Raw genomic sequence first — 16,431 nt, 5'->3', positions numbered from 1 at the left:
ACCAGCTGATCTACATGATGGCTACTACCTATAACTATGCCGTCTTGAAGTTTAAGAGTCGGGAAGATTGCTGCACTAAATTCTAAATTGCTTAAGGCCAACAAGGAGCTGTAGGGAGCTCTCCTCGGTAGCCTGAAATCTCCCTGACGCCCCAGACTAAAGCCGAGTCTAGGTTGCTGCAGTTTGGTGACAGTAATTTGTAAATAGCTTTAGTCCACTCATTTTGCATTGTAGCCTAATTAGATGCCTTACCCTGAGTGAATTACAAAATGATGAGATCTGGCTATTTCCACGTTGTGAAAAGAATTCAGTTATGTACTGACCTTGGTGAGCATCCGTTAAAAAATAATTCTCTTGAACTTTGAGCAGTATCTCTAAATGAAGTGTTAAAACTTTGTAATACCTGCCTTGTCCGTTACTGTTGCTTGCTTGATAACCAATACCAGTGCTGGAGAGATGGCAGAGAGATGCGTTTTCATCTGGATTTTTTTTGTTTTCTTAGACTCTGGAAAAAAGGCAAACATATTTTAAATTTGACTAAAACTTTTTTTTCTGATTACATGGCTCACTACCAAATACATGCCCCTCCAATTAGCCTGCCAGCTAGAGGACAATGTGAAGAATAAAGGGCACCCCGTTACCTTCTGTGAGACCAGGATCTGTACGTGGGGTGTGTGTTCTCTCTGCACCACCCAGTCACCCCTTACCTGGTGGTGTTGTGTTCCCGGTGCGGAGCCCCTGATTCCTCATAGCCAGGTCTCACATCGCACATCAGATTCTGAGGGGAAGGGGAAGAGAAATTGTGCCTGGATCTGAAAGTCTCAAATATGTTGAAAAGGAAATAGGAGGAACTGGAGATATAGATTTTGGAGGAAAAATGAGTGGGCAAGAAGTGTTGGCCGCCCCCACTGTAAAGAAGAAGGATTTGTACATTTGGGACCTGCACGAATGGCAGTCTTAGAACGAAAACTGGAGGTGCGCCCCTAAGCACATGCTCACACAGATTGCAGGCTGTGCTTAGAGGTCTTAATTTTCCCATGTTAACTGTGTAGTTGATGAGTTACTCAAAATAAGTATCATTCACTTGTAGGCCTTTGGGGAACTGATTTTTATCCACAGAGAGGAAAGACCTTTGCCCCGCACTGATTTTAAAATAAGCACACCAGGTGTTTCCGAACGTCTATGTTAGTTGTTAAAATTACTCCCAAAATGGGGGGGGGGGGGGGATAAAAACCACTCTCTCCTATTTCATTTTTGCTTTTTCTTAACAATAACTTTGGCCATTTTTTTCAGTTCATCGTGTTTGTATACTAACTTTTCTTCAGCCTCTTACTCTTAAGCATACTAGTAGAGCATGCTTCCAGAATCTGATGGCTCTGACAGCAGAATGAGAATTAATACAGAATAACCCTCTCCCTTTTGACAGTAAAGACCGTCTAATCTGCCTAGCAGCTGCTTTGCCTTCTGACATGCTCACTAGCCATCATGCTCACCCTTCTTTTCCAGATCCACTTCCTCATGATACTGTCTTCTAACTGGGCTTACTTAAAGGATGCAAGCAAAATGCAGGCTTACCAGGATATCAAAGCAAAGGAAGAACAGGAACTGCAAGATATTCAGTCTCGGTCAAAAGAACAACTCAATTCGTACACATAAATGTTTGCCAGAGTGTTACGGCCGACGACTTGAGCGCTCTGCCCACTCCTGAGACAGCTGCCCTGCAGTAGAGATGTGTACCCCACCAAACAACCTAAACACTTCCCTGTCCGGCTCGAGCTGCTGGGCTGTATTTCCAGGAACACCTTCCAGCAGGTCAAGCTTTTTCTTTAGAGCAGATATTGGAGGTTTCATGTTAGCCATTTTAAAAGGCAACACTTTGAGAAAAGGATGGTTGATCTTTCTGCAATTGGTGGCATGTTCAGGTTTGTCGGTCGAGCGATCCCACCAGGAGAGGCGCTGGGGAGCTGGCCTGTTCGGCTGTGCCGGCATCCAGGAACGTGACTGTCAATTCGCATACGCCATCTGTCCTGCAGTCACTTTACCTATGTAGGGAAGAAAATGCAATTGGGCTGGGGGGCGTTCCATTTCTGATAGCTGACATTTATTACACTTTGGCTCAAAGATAATGTGATTCTTAACAATTACTTTTTTAAATTAGCTGCCTTCCCTACCCCTTGAGTGAGTCCAGGCCACATTAATTTCCTGATCCAATTAGAAATCTATTTTTCAATAATGCTAAAAGGAACTACTATAATTCTGCTACACCTGCCACAGAAGAAGCTGGATTCGGACCCCTTGACAAGCTTTCCAAAATCAATTTCATAATAGATTTCCTTTAAATAAAATGGCCCAGTCGTCATTCTTCCTGGGAAATAAATGTCAGCTCTGCCTTAATGAGTATTTGTTTTAAATTTCTAAGAACGTATTTTACAACAGGAGACCCAAATCCTTCATAGACTTTTGTTCCACCAAGGTTTTTCTTAATTAAGAAGTGTTACCTTATTAAAATGACCACCATTCTAAACCATTTTTATGTGGTCTGAATAGGAAGTTTACAGTTTCGTACCAACTATCTAAAACCTAATTACAAATAGACCACAGACCTCCTCCTTCTCGTTTTATAGACTTGAATACTTAAGTAATTTAAATTAGGGTTGGTATTTATTTCATTTTTTAAATCTTTCCTGGAATAATAAAAGTTGGATGTTCAGCAAAAAAACACCTGCTTGAGTTTAAGCCATTTTCAAAAGAAACTTGCCTTCTAAACCATTGTGTTCCAGAACATTAAGTGATTATAGGTATTGGGTATTAGTGACGGTAAACTTTGTGTTGTTCTTTATGAAATGATACATATAACTGTCGGGTGCATCAGTGCTTTTTAAAAGGGGCTGCATAATATAGGGTTAACTATGTATATTCATGTTAAGAATTAACTTGTGGTTTGGCTGTTTCCTGGATTTTAAAACATATACATGTGCAGAAATGTATTAAAATGAAAGGAAGCATACCTTTATCAAGATGCTATTAAAATTGAACTTCAAGTATAATATTTCATTTGGATTCTTTTTGTTGTTGTTAATGCCTAAAAATGCCTATTTGGATCTTGACTTTTTTTTTTTTTCAATTGGGAGAAGCTCTCTTTTGTGTAGAACAGTTGTTCCAGAATAGCTTGTTTTGTTTTCCTGTTGCATGACAGACTTAAATATTTTTTTTCCAGCAGTGGAGGTGCTGTTAGAGTCCCGTGTTCTAGAACAGGCAGTGTCTCAAGCCTAATTTTACTTTTCTAATTCTGGTAGCTATTACCAGGAATTTTTGAAAGTTTTGTTTAAGTAGTCTAATATTTTTTATGTAAAGAGCATTAAATTTTGCTATGTATAAATTTTTGTAACCTAACAGTGAATCAATATTTTCTATCAGTGCCAAGGGCTTCCTGTAGTTCTATTCAAGTGTTACAATAAATATTTGTAGATAATAGTCAATACTTGTGTATGCTTATTTTAAAGATCTATTTAGGTGGAAATAGTTGTGGATGTACTAAGAGTAATGCAATAAAAGTATAGCTTCACTCACTTGCCTTTTTACCATACATAAATACTATCTTTCTCTGTCTCTAGTATGGTGTCATTTTTAAATAGTACGCATTATCAAGATTTCACATGTGTATGGAAATCGTGTTTATAGGTGGATGCTACCACCATCTCTCTAGTTTTGTGAAGTATAGAAATTTTCTGACTAGCGTCCACAAATGAAAGCAATTATACATATGGGATTAACACAAAGCTTAAGTGTGGGGAAAGAAAAAATAATGTCGAACCTTCCGAAGGGTCCATGTACCCCTGGCTCCTTTACAAACCCAAGGTAGAAAAGATCTAGCTCCTAAAAACAAAACTCTAGATCTAACAGCTCTCTAAAGCAGCAGAGCTAAGTTTGTTACTTAGGATTTCATTTTACTATCAGTTTACTTATCTGTTAGCACAATTATGCACTGGGATTTTCGTCATCTGAACTTCCTGAGTAAGGACCAGCTCTTGTCACTTACTGAGACACTGCCGTTTTCTCAATGAGGTGCCACCTCAGGATCCTCGCCCTTCCTTCACCCTCGGCAGGAAAAAATCAGGACCCCAATTAGTATGCTCTTTGTCCCACTACTTAATACCTTCTGTTTTTGTAGCATTTTGTGCAGTTAAGTTACATAACAAACTGTGTGTAAATCCTGTCTAGATGAGATCATAACCAACAGCCACCCAGGCGCCCCACATGCAGTCTCTTAATAATCGACAGTGATCCTGCCACAGAGTATAGGAACCTCTAGAGGGTGCGTAGCAATTTTTCATTTCTCTAACTCGGCCTTGTGAAACTTGACTTTCAAATTGGTAAAGAGATGAAAATAAAGTCACAATTTAAGTCCATTAAAAAATGACAACTAAAGATTCCACAATAAAAAACTTGAAAAAAAATCCTTTCAGGGCTTTTTAATGCTAGGATAGTCCTACTTTTAGAAGATTTAAAAGAAACGATCCCTTTGTTAGTATCTTCTCCTAAAGCACGACCTCTTTCTCTAGTCAGTGCAGGGTTCATCTGTTCTCAGATGTTTGTGCAAAATTTCAAAATGAGTGTTAGGATGAATAAAATTACAGAAAGTTTTGAGGAAACAAAAATACAAATAAAGTCAGGTTGGCCCAAGAACATCCTTTTTCCAACCTGTCCCCCAGCCTTCCTCACTGTTTTGATATTTGAACTTGACCCACCTGGGGAAGATTTGAACAAAGATGCATTCAGGGGGTCTTGTCCAGGTGGGAGTGGGCAGGGGAGTTCTCACATGACACATCACGCATCCATAGCCCTTCTAGAGGATACAGCCATCTGAAAAGGTATATAAGAAATGTCTTCTCTTTAAATGGGATCGGTCCTGATGTGGAATATTAAGAATGCTGCTTAGAATTTAAGTTGACTGAAAAATCAAGCTATAAAACAAGTATGCAATGAGTTATTTATACAAGGTCTTTGAAAACACAAGGGGGGGAAAAACTGAGTCACATCAAAACGTGTTAAGAAGTTAGCTGAGGGTTCTGGCCCAAGATGGTGACGCAGGAGGCCCCTTAACTCCTCCCCAGAATACAGCAAATGTGCCACTACACCCAGATTAATTTTTGATGGAAAAAATCCAACTAGCTGAGCTACTCTTACACATTTGGCAATCAAAAAAATACACACTGAAATGGGCAGGAAAAGCTGAGCCAAGCCCTCACCATAAACCCCAACCCCAACACGATGCCACAAAATCAGCTGGAAGCTGCCAACTGCAAGGTTCTCCCTGAACGTTTAGACCCCACATTTAGCACCTCAACTTTTAAGGCTGAGAGATGGGCCCCTAAAACAGCTAACTTTTTTTTAAAAGATATTATTTATTTATTTGGGAGAGAGACAGAGACCGAGAGAGCACAAGCAGAGGGAGAGGCAGAGAGAGGGAGAAGCAGACTCCCTGCTGAGCTGGGAGCCAGACAGGGGCTCAATCCCAGGACCTGGAGATCATGACCTGAGCCAAAGGCAGACGCTTAACCATCTGAGCCATCCAGGTCCCCGAAAAAACCTAATTCTTAAAGCCAGTAGGGCTTGTATCCACGAGACCAGACCCAGAAAACTAACAAAGAAATGGTGCTTAACCAGCCCTAGAGGTCTAGCTCCTGATCTTTCCCTGAAAAGGATCTGGTTGCATATATTAAAAGCTGTTGCCTCAGAGTCCAGCTTCTACACTGAGCACACCTCTAGGGGCTGCCTCCTATTGCCAGCAGAGAACAGGGAAGCCAGTGGATGCCTCCTCCATCTGCTCCCCTCTAGCCCACTCCAAAGCACCCGTATCTCTCTGGAAGGTTATGCACATTGTGCCTCAGTTTTAGTAGCTGCCACCCAACATATCCCTGGAATACCTGGCTCTGAGACCCAATGCTGCTTGCATTCAGGAGTTCCACGGGACTGCAGCAAAAAAAAAAAAAAAAAAAAAAGGAAGAAGCAGTTTTTAATGGGCACAGGAGCAACATTCCCCCAACTCCCCCACCTCCCCGGCCGTGGCTAAATACCTCAGCCAAGTGCAGAGGAACTTGGCCTAGGGAAGATGGGAAAAACACCCATCTCACTGGTTATCCCAAAAAGAGGTGTAACTTACATATTCTCCCAGCTGCTATCTGAGAATATGGCTTCTAATCAAACTGCATCTATGTGCTGTGATCTTACCCACTGGAATGCTAAGCAGTCTTGACAAACACTCAACTAGTAGAAAGCACCAAGAACAAAAAAAGTTGTAGACAATCACAAAAATTTAAGAAGCAACCAAGAGCTTGGGCCAGCCCAACTGAGGAGGTTCACCTCTTACACAAGACCACTCTAGACTGGGATAGGTGGCTGTTTAAAAGGGTAGAAACCAACACACAATGAAGGAAAATGAAGAGATGGTGGAGTATGTTCTAAACAAAAGAACAGAACTCCAGAAACAGATCTTAATGAAATAGAAATAAGTGACTTACCTAAGAGTTCAAATTAACAGTTATACAGATGCTCATGGTGGTCAGAACAACACATGAACAAACTGAAAATTTCAACAAAGAGAAAATAAGTATCAAACCATATAGCTGAAGAACACAATAACAACTTAAAAAATTAAAAAAAACAAAAAAAAACAAAAAAAAAACCACAATAACAACTGAAAAATTCAGTAGAGGGGTCAACAGCAGACTAGATCAAACAGAAGAAAGCATCAGCAAACTTGGAAAACAGGCCAGTGGAATTCATCCTGTCAGAGAGCCCGAAAGCCTGAAGAGTTCCAAAAAGTATCAATCTAAAGAAATGCACACCGAGACACAGTATAATTGAAGTGTCCAAAGTTAAAGAATCTTAAAGCAGGAAAAGAAAACCTTGTAACATACAAAGGAAACCCCATAAGACTACCAACAGATTTGTCAGCAAAAACTTTGCAGGCCAGAAGGGAGTGGTATGGTCTGAGCCACCCAGGCGCCCCCCAGCCTTACATGTTAAAGGTAGTTCTTCAAGCTGAAAAGATGCTAATTAGCAACAGGAAAATCTATCAAAGTATAAAACTCACTCATAAAGGTAAACATAGAGTTAAAATCAGAATACGCTAATGTTGTAACAGTGTTGGGTAAATCACAACTCTAGGGTGAAGATTAAGAGACAGGGGCACCTGTGTGGCTCAGTCATTAGGCATCTGCCTTCGGCTCAGGTCGTGATCCCAGGGTCCTGGGATCGAGCCCTGCATCGGGCTTCCTGCTCTGTGGGGGGCCTGCTTCTCCCTCTCCCACTCCCCCTGTTTGCGTTCCCTCTCTCGCTGTGTCTCTCTCTGTCAAATAAATAAATAAAATCTTAAAAAAAAAAAAAGATTGAGACAAAAGTACTAAAAATAACTATACAATTTGCAAATGAATATCAAAAACAAAATGTGGAGGCAATGTACAAATGTAGAGCTTCTGTATATGTTCAAACATAAGTTGTTATGAGCTTAAAATAGACTACTATAGGGGCGCCTGGGTGTCTCAGTCAGTTAAAACATCTGACTCTTTATTTTGGCTCATGTCATGATCTCAAGGTTGTGGGTTTGAACCCTGCATTGGGCTCCACGTTCAGCAGGGAGTCTGCTTGAGATTCTCTCCCTCTCCCTCTGCCCACTGCCCTGCTTGCCCACTCTCTCTCGAATAAATAAGTTTTTTAAAAAAAATAGGCTGTTATACATACCTTGTTTGTAAGCTCCATGGTAACCACAAAGCAAAAGCCTGCAGTAGATACACAAAAGATAAAACCCAGGGGCGCCTGGGTGGCTCAGTCAGTTAGGTGTCTGCCTTTAGCTCAGGTCATGATCCCAGGGTCCTGGGATCGAGTCCCACGTTGGGCTCCCTGCTCAATGGGGAGCCTGCTTCTCCCTCTCCCTGCCCCTCCCCCTGCTCATACTCTCTCTCTGTCAAATAAATAAAATCTTAAAAAAAAAAAGAAACCCAAGCATACCACTACTGAAAATCATCAAAATACAAAGGAAGAGAGTAAGAGAAAGAAACAAAGGAATTGCAAAACAACCAGAAAACAACAACATGGTGGAAGTAATTCTGTACCTATCGATAATTAGTTTAAATATAAATGGACTCAATTCCCCCAATCAAAAGACACAGTGGCTGAATGGATAAAAAACCAAGATCCATAAATATGCTACCTACAAAACACTCACTTTAGCTTTAAGGACACACCAGACTGAAAGTGAAGGGATGGAAAAAGATATTCCATGCAAACAGCCAAAACAGAGTAGGGGTAGCTATACATACATCAGAAGATAGACTTTAAGCCAAAAACTAACAAGAGACAAAGAAGTTCATCATATAACACTAAGAGGGTAAATTCATCAAAAAATAGAGCATTTGTAAATACTGATGCACCCAACATCAGAGCACATAAACATAGGAAGCAAATATTAACAGACCTCCAAAGGGAGAATTAGACAGCAGTACAATCACAACAGGGGACTTTAATACCCCATTTTCAAAAATGGAGATCATCCAGACAGAAAATCAATCAATAAGGAAACACTGGACTTCAACAACACATTGGACCAGATGGACTTAACCGACATTTACAGAACATTCCATCTGTTAACCTTAAAAATAAAACAGCCAGTTATTTTACCAGTAAAATGAGTTTATTCAGGAATAGCAGAGGAATTGCAATTTGAGTCACGCAAGCTATAGCAAACCACAGGCAGAGTCTGAAGAACAAAGGAAAGGAAGCTTACAGAGGAAAAAGGAGGAAGAAAGGAGGGAATGCTTTGACCAAAAGTCTCTTGGAGGAAAGCCAGAGTTCAGGGTGGTGACGGGTTTCTCATTGGCTAGGCAACTGCTGGGCAAGGAGAAAACCTTTCTCCTGCTGAGGCAGTGAAGTGAACTTCCTCCTGCCTGGAAATATGAAGTAAGCTGTGATAGAAAGTTCGTGTGTGTGACACCTTCCCCTCCAGGGCTTTCGGACTCCATTCTAAATCAAGTTTCCCTTTATTTTCACATTTCCCCCTTTTGATCAAGAGCTTTCTCCAAAAGCATAACTGATCAAGAGTTGAGTTCTCTGTATTAACTGTTTTTGTCCCTTGGTGCCATGAAGGACCTTTCCTGGTTATCACATCCCACATCACAGGGAAAATACATAGCAGTTACAAACCAGTAAGGCCCCATTTGAGTAATAAGAAGGTTAGGAGGGAGAACTCTCAGGCATTTCCCATCCAAAGGCTGTATCTTGTCAAGGTTGTACACACGAGATCAGCTCGAAGCACTGAGCCAGTGTCACCTTATCGGGTACATCATTTCTACCAAGGTTTGACAGGCCACAAGTACAAAACTTAAAATTACAGAGTAGAATTAAAAGTAGCAGGACAGGGGCACCTGGGTGGCTCAGTCAGTTAAGTGTCCAACTCTTGGTTTCGGCTCAGGTCACGATCTCAGGGTCGTGAGACTGAGCCCCACATCGGGCTCCACGTTCAGCACAGAGTCTGCTTGAGAGTCTCCTTTGTTCTTCTTTTTCAAGATTGCTTTGGCCATTTGGGTCTTTTGAGGTTCCATACAACAGGGAGTATCTGCGATTGCACAAACACCTCCTTGTGTATCAAGTAGGTAATTAAGGGCTATGTGACTGTCCAAAACTACTTCAGCCAATGAGTCAAGTGATCATTGCTGGACGGCTGCTGCTTTGGCTGTGGAGCAGACTAGCTCTCCCAATGGAGGCCTACTTGCAATAATCAGGCATGCCTCCAGGAAGTTCCCGTTTCAGGTGGCTATGGAGGTTTAATGGGGTAGACTACCACGGGAGGCTTCTGATTTATTATGGATGTTGACAGCGACAGTTAAACATCCCATTAAGGACTGACCTCCAACTCGCCAGCTATCTAAACATTCATATGCCCATGGGAAATACCATCCACTGCAGACAAAAATGAAACCAGGTGAAGTACAGAGGTCTCCAGCTAAGGTCTGCTTACTAATAGATCCATTAGCTGGAATTCCCTGATTGACCTTTTTTCCTTTTAAAGATGTTATTTATTTATTTGAAAGAGAGAGAGAGCATGAGAGAGAGAGAGAGAGAGAGAGAGCATGAGCGGGGGGCGGGGAGGCAGAGGGAGAGGGAGAAGCAGACTCCCCACTGAGCAGGGAGCCCAATATGCGACTTGATCCCAGAACCCTGGGATCATGACCTGAGCTGAAGGCAGACGCTTAACTGACTGAGCCATCCAGGCGCCCCCTGACTGACCTTTTCAAGGCAGGAATCAGAGGAATTGGCATGACATTCTGTGAGGTAACATCCCATCCTGAAAGGGTCTTTTCTGAAAGCCTTGCAAAGAGCAACTGGCCCATCTGTATGTCCCTTGCAGGGAACGGACTGTATTTAGATAGGGAAAAGACTGGGGGGGGGGGGGTGCAAATGTCATACGATTGGCAGGGATGCAAGTGTCAGGCTGACCTAGTACGATTATGGCTGAAGGAAGTTTGAAACAAGGTGTGAGAACACCTGGCTGTAAATAGCCTAATCCGATAGGTAACATCCATAGACTTGGCAGGCAGAATCAACAGTGGCATTTGGGACTAAGACAATTGGTGACACATAAGACCAAGGGATCTCTGATGTAATGAACCTTTCAGTTTCTGGACAGATTCGACAGTCAGAGAGGTTTCCCCTTTTTGCAATAGATTGGGAAATATGGATCAGGACGCTGTCCTGAACAAGAGAGGAAGAAATTAAATAAGCAGCAGCAGCAGCAGCAAGAAAAAGGCATACAGGCCTGGTCTGGTCACCTTGGGAAAGCAGTCTCCTTTAGCTTCATCTGTTTCAACTTCCGGGATCTTTACTTTCAGGTCACCAGATGGTGTGTGTCCAGTCAGGGTTTGGCACTTGCTTAGATATGATACCTGGATCCAAGAGCATATTCCTTGAAGTCTGGCAGCACAAGGGTTGGTTAACAGTCCCTGATAGGGCCTTTCCATGGGGCTGAAGTGTCCTTCTGGAGATATCTTTCCCAATGGTAAAATCTCTGGGCTGCAGATTATGACGATGCTTTCATCTCCCAAGAGCACACTATGGAAGATTGTCCTACCCAAGTGTGATTATCCCCTATGGATTTGATTGGGCTTTTGCAAAACTGAAGTAGATCCCTTTTTACCAACTGTGGATCAAAGGACGCAAGGGGCAAGGTGTACTGGACATCCTGATACAAAAAAGAACAGATTCTCACTGAACTTATGCAAATATATTGTCATGAAAAAGAAGACTAATAAGAGTCTCAGAATTCTGGAGGGATCAGCTAAAGAAAAAAAGATAAATGCTTCAATCATTGGTACCAAATTATTTTAAGTTACAGACAGCTCTTTTAAAAGGAGAAGGGGAAAAGGGGGGAGGGTCCTTTAAATCTGGAAAACAAAGCATTAAAGCAATCAGTTTTCCATTAGAGTTTGAGAAATTCTTACCCAGTTCAATGTTATGATCTTAAAGTAATCGAAAACCTGTATTCCAGAGCACCTGTCAAATTCCCTTTTCATGAATCTCTTTGAAGAAGAAACACTTTTGTAGAAACATTTGTTGTAAAGGCATCAGAGTAAAACAATAACCGTAAAGGACAAACAACTTAAAAATGGCCACAATTAAAGACCTGATGAGTTCACAGACACTTACCAAAGAGACCAGTGATGCAACTGACAAGTAAATTTGCTTCATTTTGTGACATACATTTATTCTAACTAGTTATTAATGCATTTGAGAAATTAGTTACTATTAATGCTAGTATTAATGCATTTGACATACTAGTTATTAATGCATTTGACAAATTAGTTACTATTTTTTAAAAATTCAATTAATTAACATACAGTGTATTATTAGTTTCAGAGGTAGAGTTCAGTGATTCATCAGTCGTATAGAACACCCAGTGCTCATTACATCAAGTGTCCTCCTTAATGCCCACCCCCGTTACCCCATCTTCCCACCCCTCTCCCCTCCAGCAACCCTCAGTTTGTTTCCTATGGTTGAGAGTCTCTTATGGTTTGTCTCCCTTCTCCGACTATGTCTTGTTTTATTTTTCCCTCCCTTCCTCTATGCTTCTCTGTTTTGTTTCTTGAATTCCACGTATGAGTGAAATCATATAATTGTCTTTCTCTGATTGACTTATTTCACTTAGCATAATACCCTCTTGTTCCATCCACGTCATTGTAAATGGCAAGATTTCATTTTTTGATAACTAATATTCCATTATACATATACATATATATACACACACATATATATATACACACATAACCACATCTTCTTTATCCGTGACATACATTTTAAAATTATGACTGATAACACTGTACCAGGACACATCAGAATTTTTTAAATTTTCGTCAAATTTATAGAACACGCATATTAACATACACCTATACAAACACAAAATAAAGAAGGCTTAGTATTCCTAATTGGACAATGCTTCCCATGTAATTTAACATACCAAATAAGCCTAATTAGTGTAATATCGCTGTTTCTATAAAGAGAGAATGTTTGGAGCTGTTCCAGAGACCCACTAGAAATTCTTATCATGAGTTTGCAGCCAAAAAAATTTCATTTAAAATTTTAATTTTGAGAAGTTTGTCAAGAGTATCGAAAGGTTTGGACACTTGGGTAACAACAGGGTTACAGAAAATTATAAAACAATACTTAATTATCTACTTACCCAAACTGACAAAAAGATTCCAAGTATAAATATAGATCACACAGCTGCAAAAGCTGTAACTCTTTCTGAATAGAGAACACTCAGCTTTTCTAAGTAATAAAAGATCTGATCAAGATAAAACATAGAGGGTGAGGGATGGGCTAGATGGGTGATGGGTACTAAGGAGGGCATTTATGATTATGAGCACTGGCTGTGAATATATTAAGTGATGAATCACTGAATTATACTCCTGAAACCAACATCACACTATATGTTAACTAACTAGAATTTAAATAAAAATTTGGGGGAAAAAAATGCCAAAAATAAAAAATAAAAAAGTCAAGTGACTTCCACAAAGGAAAAAAAAAGATAAAACACAGAATCTTTGTTTCCTAGGCAGATTACATTAAAAGTAAAGAAACTTTGTTTACAATTTCTTATTAAGAACAGACCAATAATGTATCACTGTTATTCAACATGGTACTGGAAGTCCTAGTCTCAGCAATCAGAAAACAAAAAGAATTAAAAGGCATCCAAATGGGCAAGGAAGAAGGCAAACTTTCACTCTTTGCAGATGACATAATATTCTATATAGAAAACCCCAAAGACTCCACCAAAAAATTGTTTGAACTCATACATGAATTCAGCAAAGTCACAGGATATAAAATCAATGTACAGAAATCGATTGCATTTCTATACACTAATAATGAAGGAGCAGAAAGAGAAATCAAAGAATCGATCCCATTTATAATTGCACCAAAACCCATAAGATACCTAGGAATAAACCTAACCAAAGAGGTGAAAGATCTGTACACTGAAAACTATAGAACACTTATGAAAGAAATTGAAGATGATACAAAGAGATGAAAAGCATTCCATGCTCATGGATTAGAAGAACAAATACTGCTAAAAAGTCTATACTACCCAAAGCAATCTACACATTCAATGCAATCCTGATAAAATAACACCAGCGTTTTTCACAGACCTACAACAAACAATCCTAAAATTTGTATGGAACCAGAACAGACCCTGAATAGCCAACTAATGTTGAAAAAGAAAAGCAAAGTGGGAGGCATTACGATCCCAGACTTCAAGCTCTATTACAAAGCTGTAATCATCAAGACAGTATGACACTGGCACAAAAGCAGACACAGATCCATGGAACAGAAGAGAGAACCCAGAAACGGACCCACAACTATATGGTCAACTCATCTTTGACAAAGCAGGAAAGAATATCCAGTGGAAAAAAGACAGCCTCTTCAATAAACAGTGTTGGGAAAACTGGACAGCAACATGCAAAGGATGAAACTGGACCATTTTCTTACATCATACACAAACAAATTCAGAAAGACCTAAATGTGAGAAAGGAAATCATCAAAATCCTCGAGGAGAAAACAGGCAGCAACCTCTTTGACCTCGGCTGCAGCAACTTCTTAGTAGACACATCTCCGGAGGCAAGGGAAACAAAAGCAAAAATGAACTACTGGGACCTCATCAAGAGGTCACGGTGAAGAAAACAATCAACAACAATAAAAGGCAACTGAAAGAACGGGAGAAGGTATTTGCAAATGACATATTGGATGAAGGGCTAGTATCCAGAATCTATAAAGAACTCATCAGAATCAACACCCAAAAAATAAAATAATCCAGTTAAAAAATGGGCAGAAGACATGAACAGACATTTCTCCAAAAAAGATATACAAATGGCTAAGACACATGAAAAGATGCTCAACATCACTCAGCATCAGGGAAATACAAATCAAAACCACAATGAGATACTACCTCACACCTGTCAGAATGGCTAAAATTAACAACTCAGGAAACAGATGTTAGCGAGGATGTGGAACACTTTTGCACTGTTGGTTGGAATGTAAACTGGTGTAGCCACTCTGGAAAACAGTATGGAGTTTCTTCAAAAAGTTAAAAGTAGAACTACCCTATGACTCAGCAATCACACCACAAGGTATTTATCCAAAGGATACAAAAATGCTGATTTGAAGGGGCACATGCGTCCCAATGTTTATAACAGCACTATCAACAATAGCCAAATTACGGAAAGGGCCCAAATGTCCATTGACTGATGAATGGACAAAAAAGATGTGGTATATGGGGGCACTGGGGTGGCTCAGCTGGCTAAGCATCCGACTCTTGATTTCCTCTTGATTTTGGCTTGGGTCATGATCTCAGGGTCATGAGATGGAGACCCGTGTTGGGCTCCATGCTGGGTATAGAGCCTGCTTTAGAGTCTCTCTCTTTCTTGCCCTTTGCCCCAATCCCACCCCCCTCTATCTTAAATAAATTGTAGTATATATACAATGGAATATTATGCAGCCATCAAAAAGAATGAAATCTTGCCATTTGCAAGTACAAGGATGGAACTAGAGCATATTATGCTAAGCAAAATAAGTCAGTCAGAGAAAGACAAATATCATATGATTTCACTCCTATGTGGAATTTAAGAAACAAAACAGATGAACATAGGGGAAAGGAAGGAAAAATAAGATAAAAACAGAGAAGGAGGCAAACCATAAGAGACTCTTAATTGTAGAGAACAAACTGAGGGTTGCTGGAGGGCAGGTGGGTGGGGGGGGACAGGCTAAATTTTGGGTAATGGGCATTAAGGAGGCACTGGTTGGGATGAGCACTGGGTGTTTTATGTAAGTGATGAATCACTAAATTCTACTCCTGAAATCAATACTATACTTTATGTTAATTAACTTGAATAAAAAAAAAAAAAAAAAGGAACAGACCAATAATGTAATAAACCTTTTCCTTTTAACAGAGACAAAAAACCACAAATTTTAGTTTTGTACCAGGATACTTTTGGTTTTTATTTTTTTTTAAAGATTTATTTATTTGAGAGAGAGAGAGAGAGAGAGAAATAGTGAGCAAGGGAAGGGGCAAAGGAGAGAATATCCAAGCAGACTCCCAATGAGTGTGGAGCCCAATGTGGGGCTTGATCTCATGAGGCATGAGATCAGGACCTGAGCCAAAACCAAGAGTTGGACGCTTAACAGACTGGGCCACCAGGGCACCCCAGGATACTTTTGATTTATTAAAACTCATTTTTAAATGAATTCATTTTAATCTTAGCCAGCTTGATTACATATAAAATACCTTTCCCAAGATCCCTTTTCCACAAACCTTCTACAACTTTCTTTGTCCACTTCAGTTTGCCCTTTGCTCTTTCCCTTTCCAAAACAGCCAGCTTTCCTTTAGGATAAAAATCACTTTTGGGGAGCCTGGGTGGCTCAGTCATTAAGCGTCTGCCTTTGCCTCAGGTCATGGTCCCAGGGTCCTGGGATCGAGCCCCGCAACGGGCTCCCTGCTCAGCGGGAAGCCTGCTTCTCCCTCTCCCACTCCCCCTGCTTGTGTTCCCTCTCTAGCTGTGTCTCTGTCAAGTAAATAAATAAAATCTTTGAATAAAAAAAAAAATCACTTCATTTTCCTCATCAAAATACATGTCCATTCCTCATACCTTCTTTTACCAAAATCTCACATCCTACTTTCTTTGCACACTTTTCATTTATAGTTGTTTTCTTTCATGCTTATTGTTTCTAACAGTTGTATTCTTACATGTATTTAGCATTCTTAATCCTTAGAATCCTTAATTCCCAGCAAAAACTAAAATGTAAGCAACTGTGGACTGGCAAATTTATGAGCACATTTTATTATTTCTAGAGAAATATAATTATGAGAAACATTTTATTATTTCTAGAACC

The 16,431-nt window shown here is 40.2% G+C and overlaps 1 protein-coding gene and 1 long non-coding RNA gene across 11 annotated transcripts in view; one reads left to right on the top strand and one right to left on the bottom strand.

Annotated features, from left to right (window-relative positions):
* Positions 1 to 3,569, top strand: part of GPM6B (glycoprotein M6B) — a 153,746-nt gene extending 150,177 nt beyond the window's left edge. For 7 of the 10 annotated variants that reach the window (XM_032389581.1, XM_032389580.1, XM_032389572.1 and 4 more), the window contains one exon: positions 1,507 to 3,569. In XM_032389581.1, the coding sequence (XP_032245472.1) occupies positions 1,507 to 1,656 (150 nt within the window). In that variant the 3' untranslated portion in view covers positions 1,657 to 3,569. Of the gene's footprint in view, positions 1 to 5; positions 1,225 to 1,506 lie in introns of those variants that run through there. The other 3 variants (XM_032389574.1, XM_032389577.1, XM_032389583.1) reach the window with 1 other exon arrangement.
* Positions 2,775 to 5,392, bottom strand: LOC116622842. Its single transcript, XR_004297631.1, has 2 exons — positions 4,749 to 5,392; positions 2,775 to 4,091 (listed from the first exon to the last, which is right to left on the bottom strand). It is a non-coding gene; the product is annotated as an uncharacterized LOC116622842 (long non-coding RNA).
* Between the last annotated feature and the right edge of the window lie 11,039 nt (positions 5,393 to 16,431).

This window comes from Phoca vitulina, unplaced genomic scaffold, assembly GCF_004348235.1.
Source record: "Phoca vitulina isolate PV1807 unplaced genomic scaffold, GSC_HSeal_1.0 scaffold55, whole genome shotgun sequence".
In the NCBI taxonomy this organism is placed as follows: Eukaryota; Metazoa; Chordata; class Mammalia; order Carnivora; family Phocidae; genus Phoca; species Phoca vitulina.
Note: the sequence above shows the minus strand (reverse complement) of the source record. Positions and strands in the feature narration are given on the sequence as shown.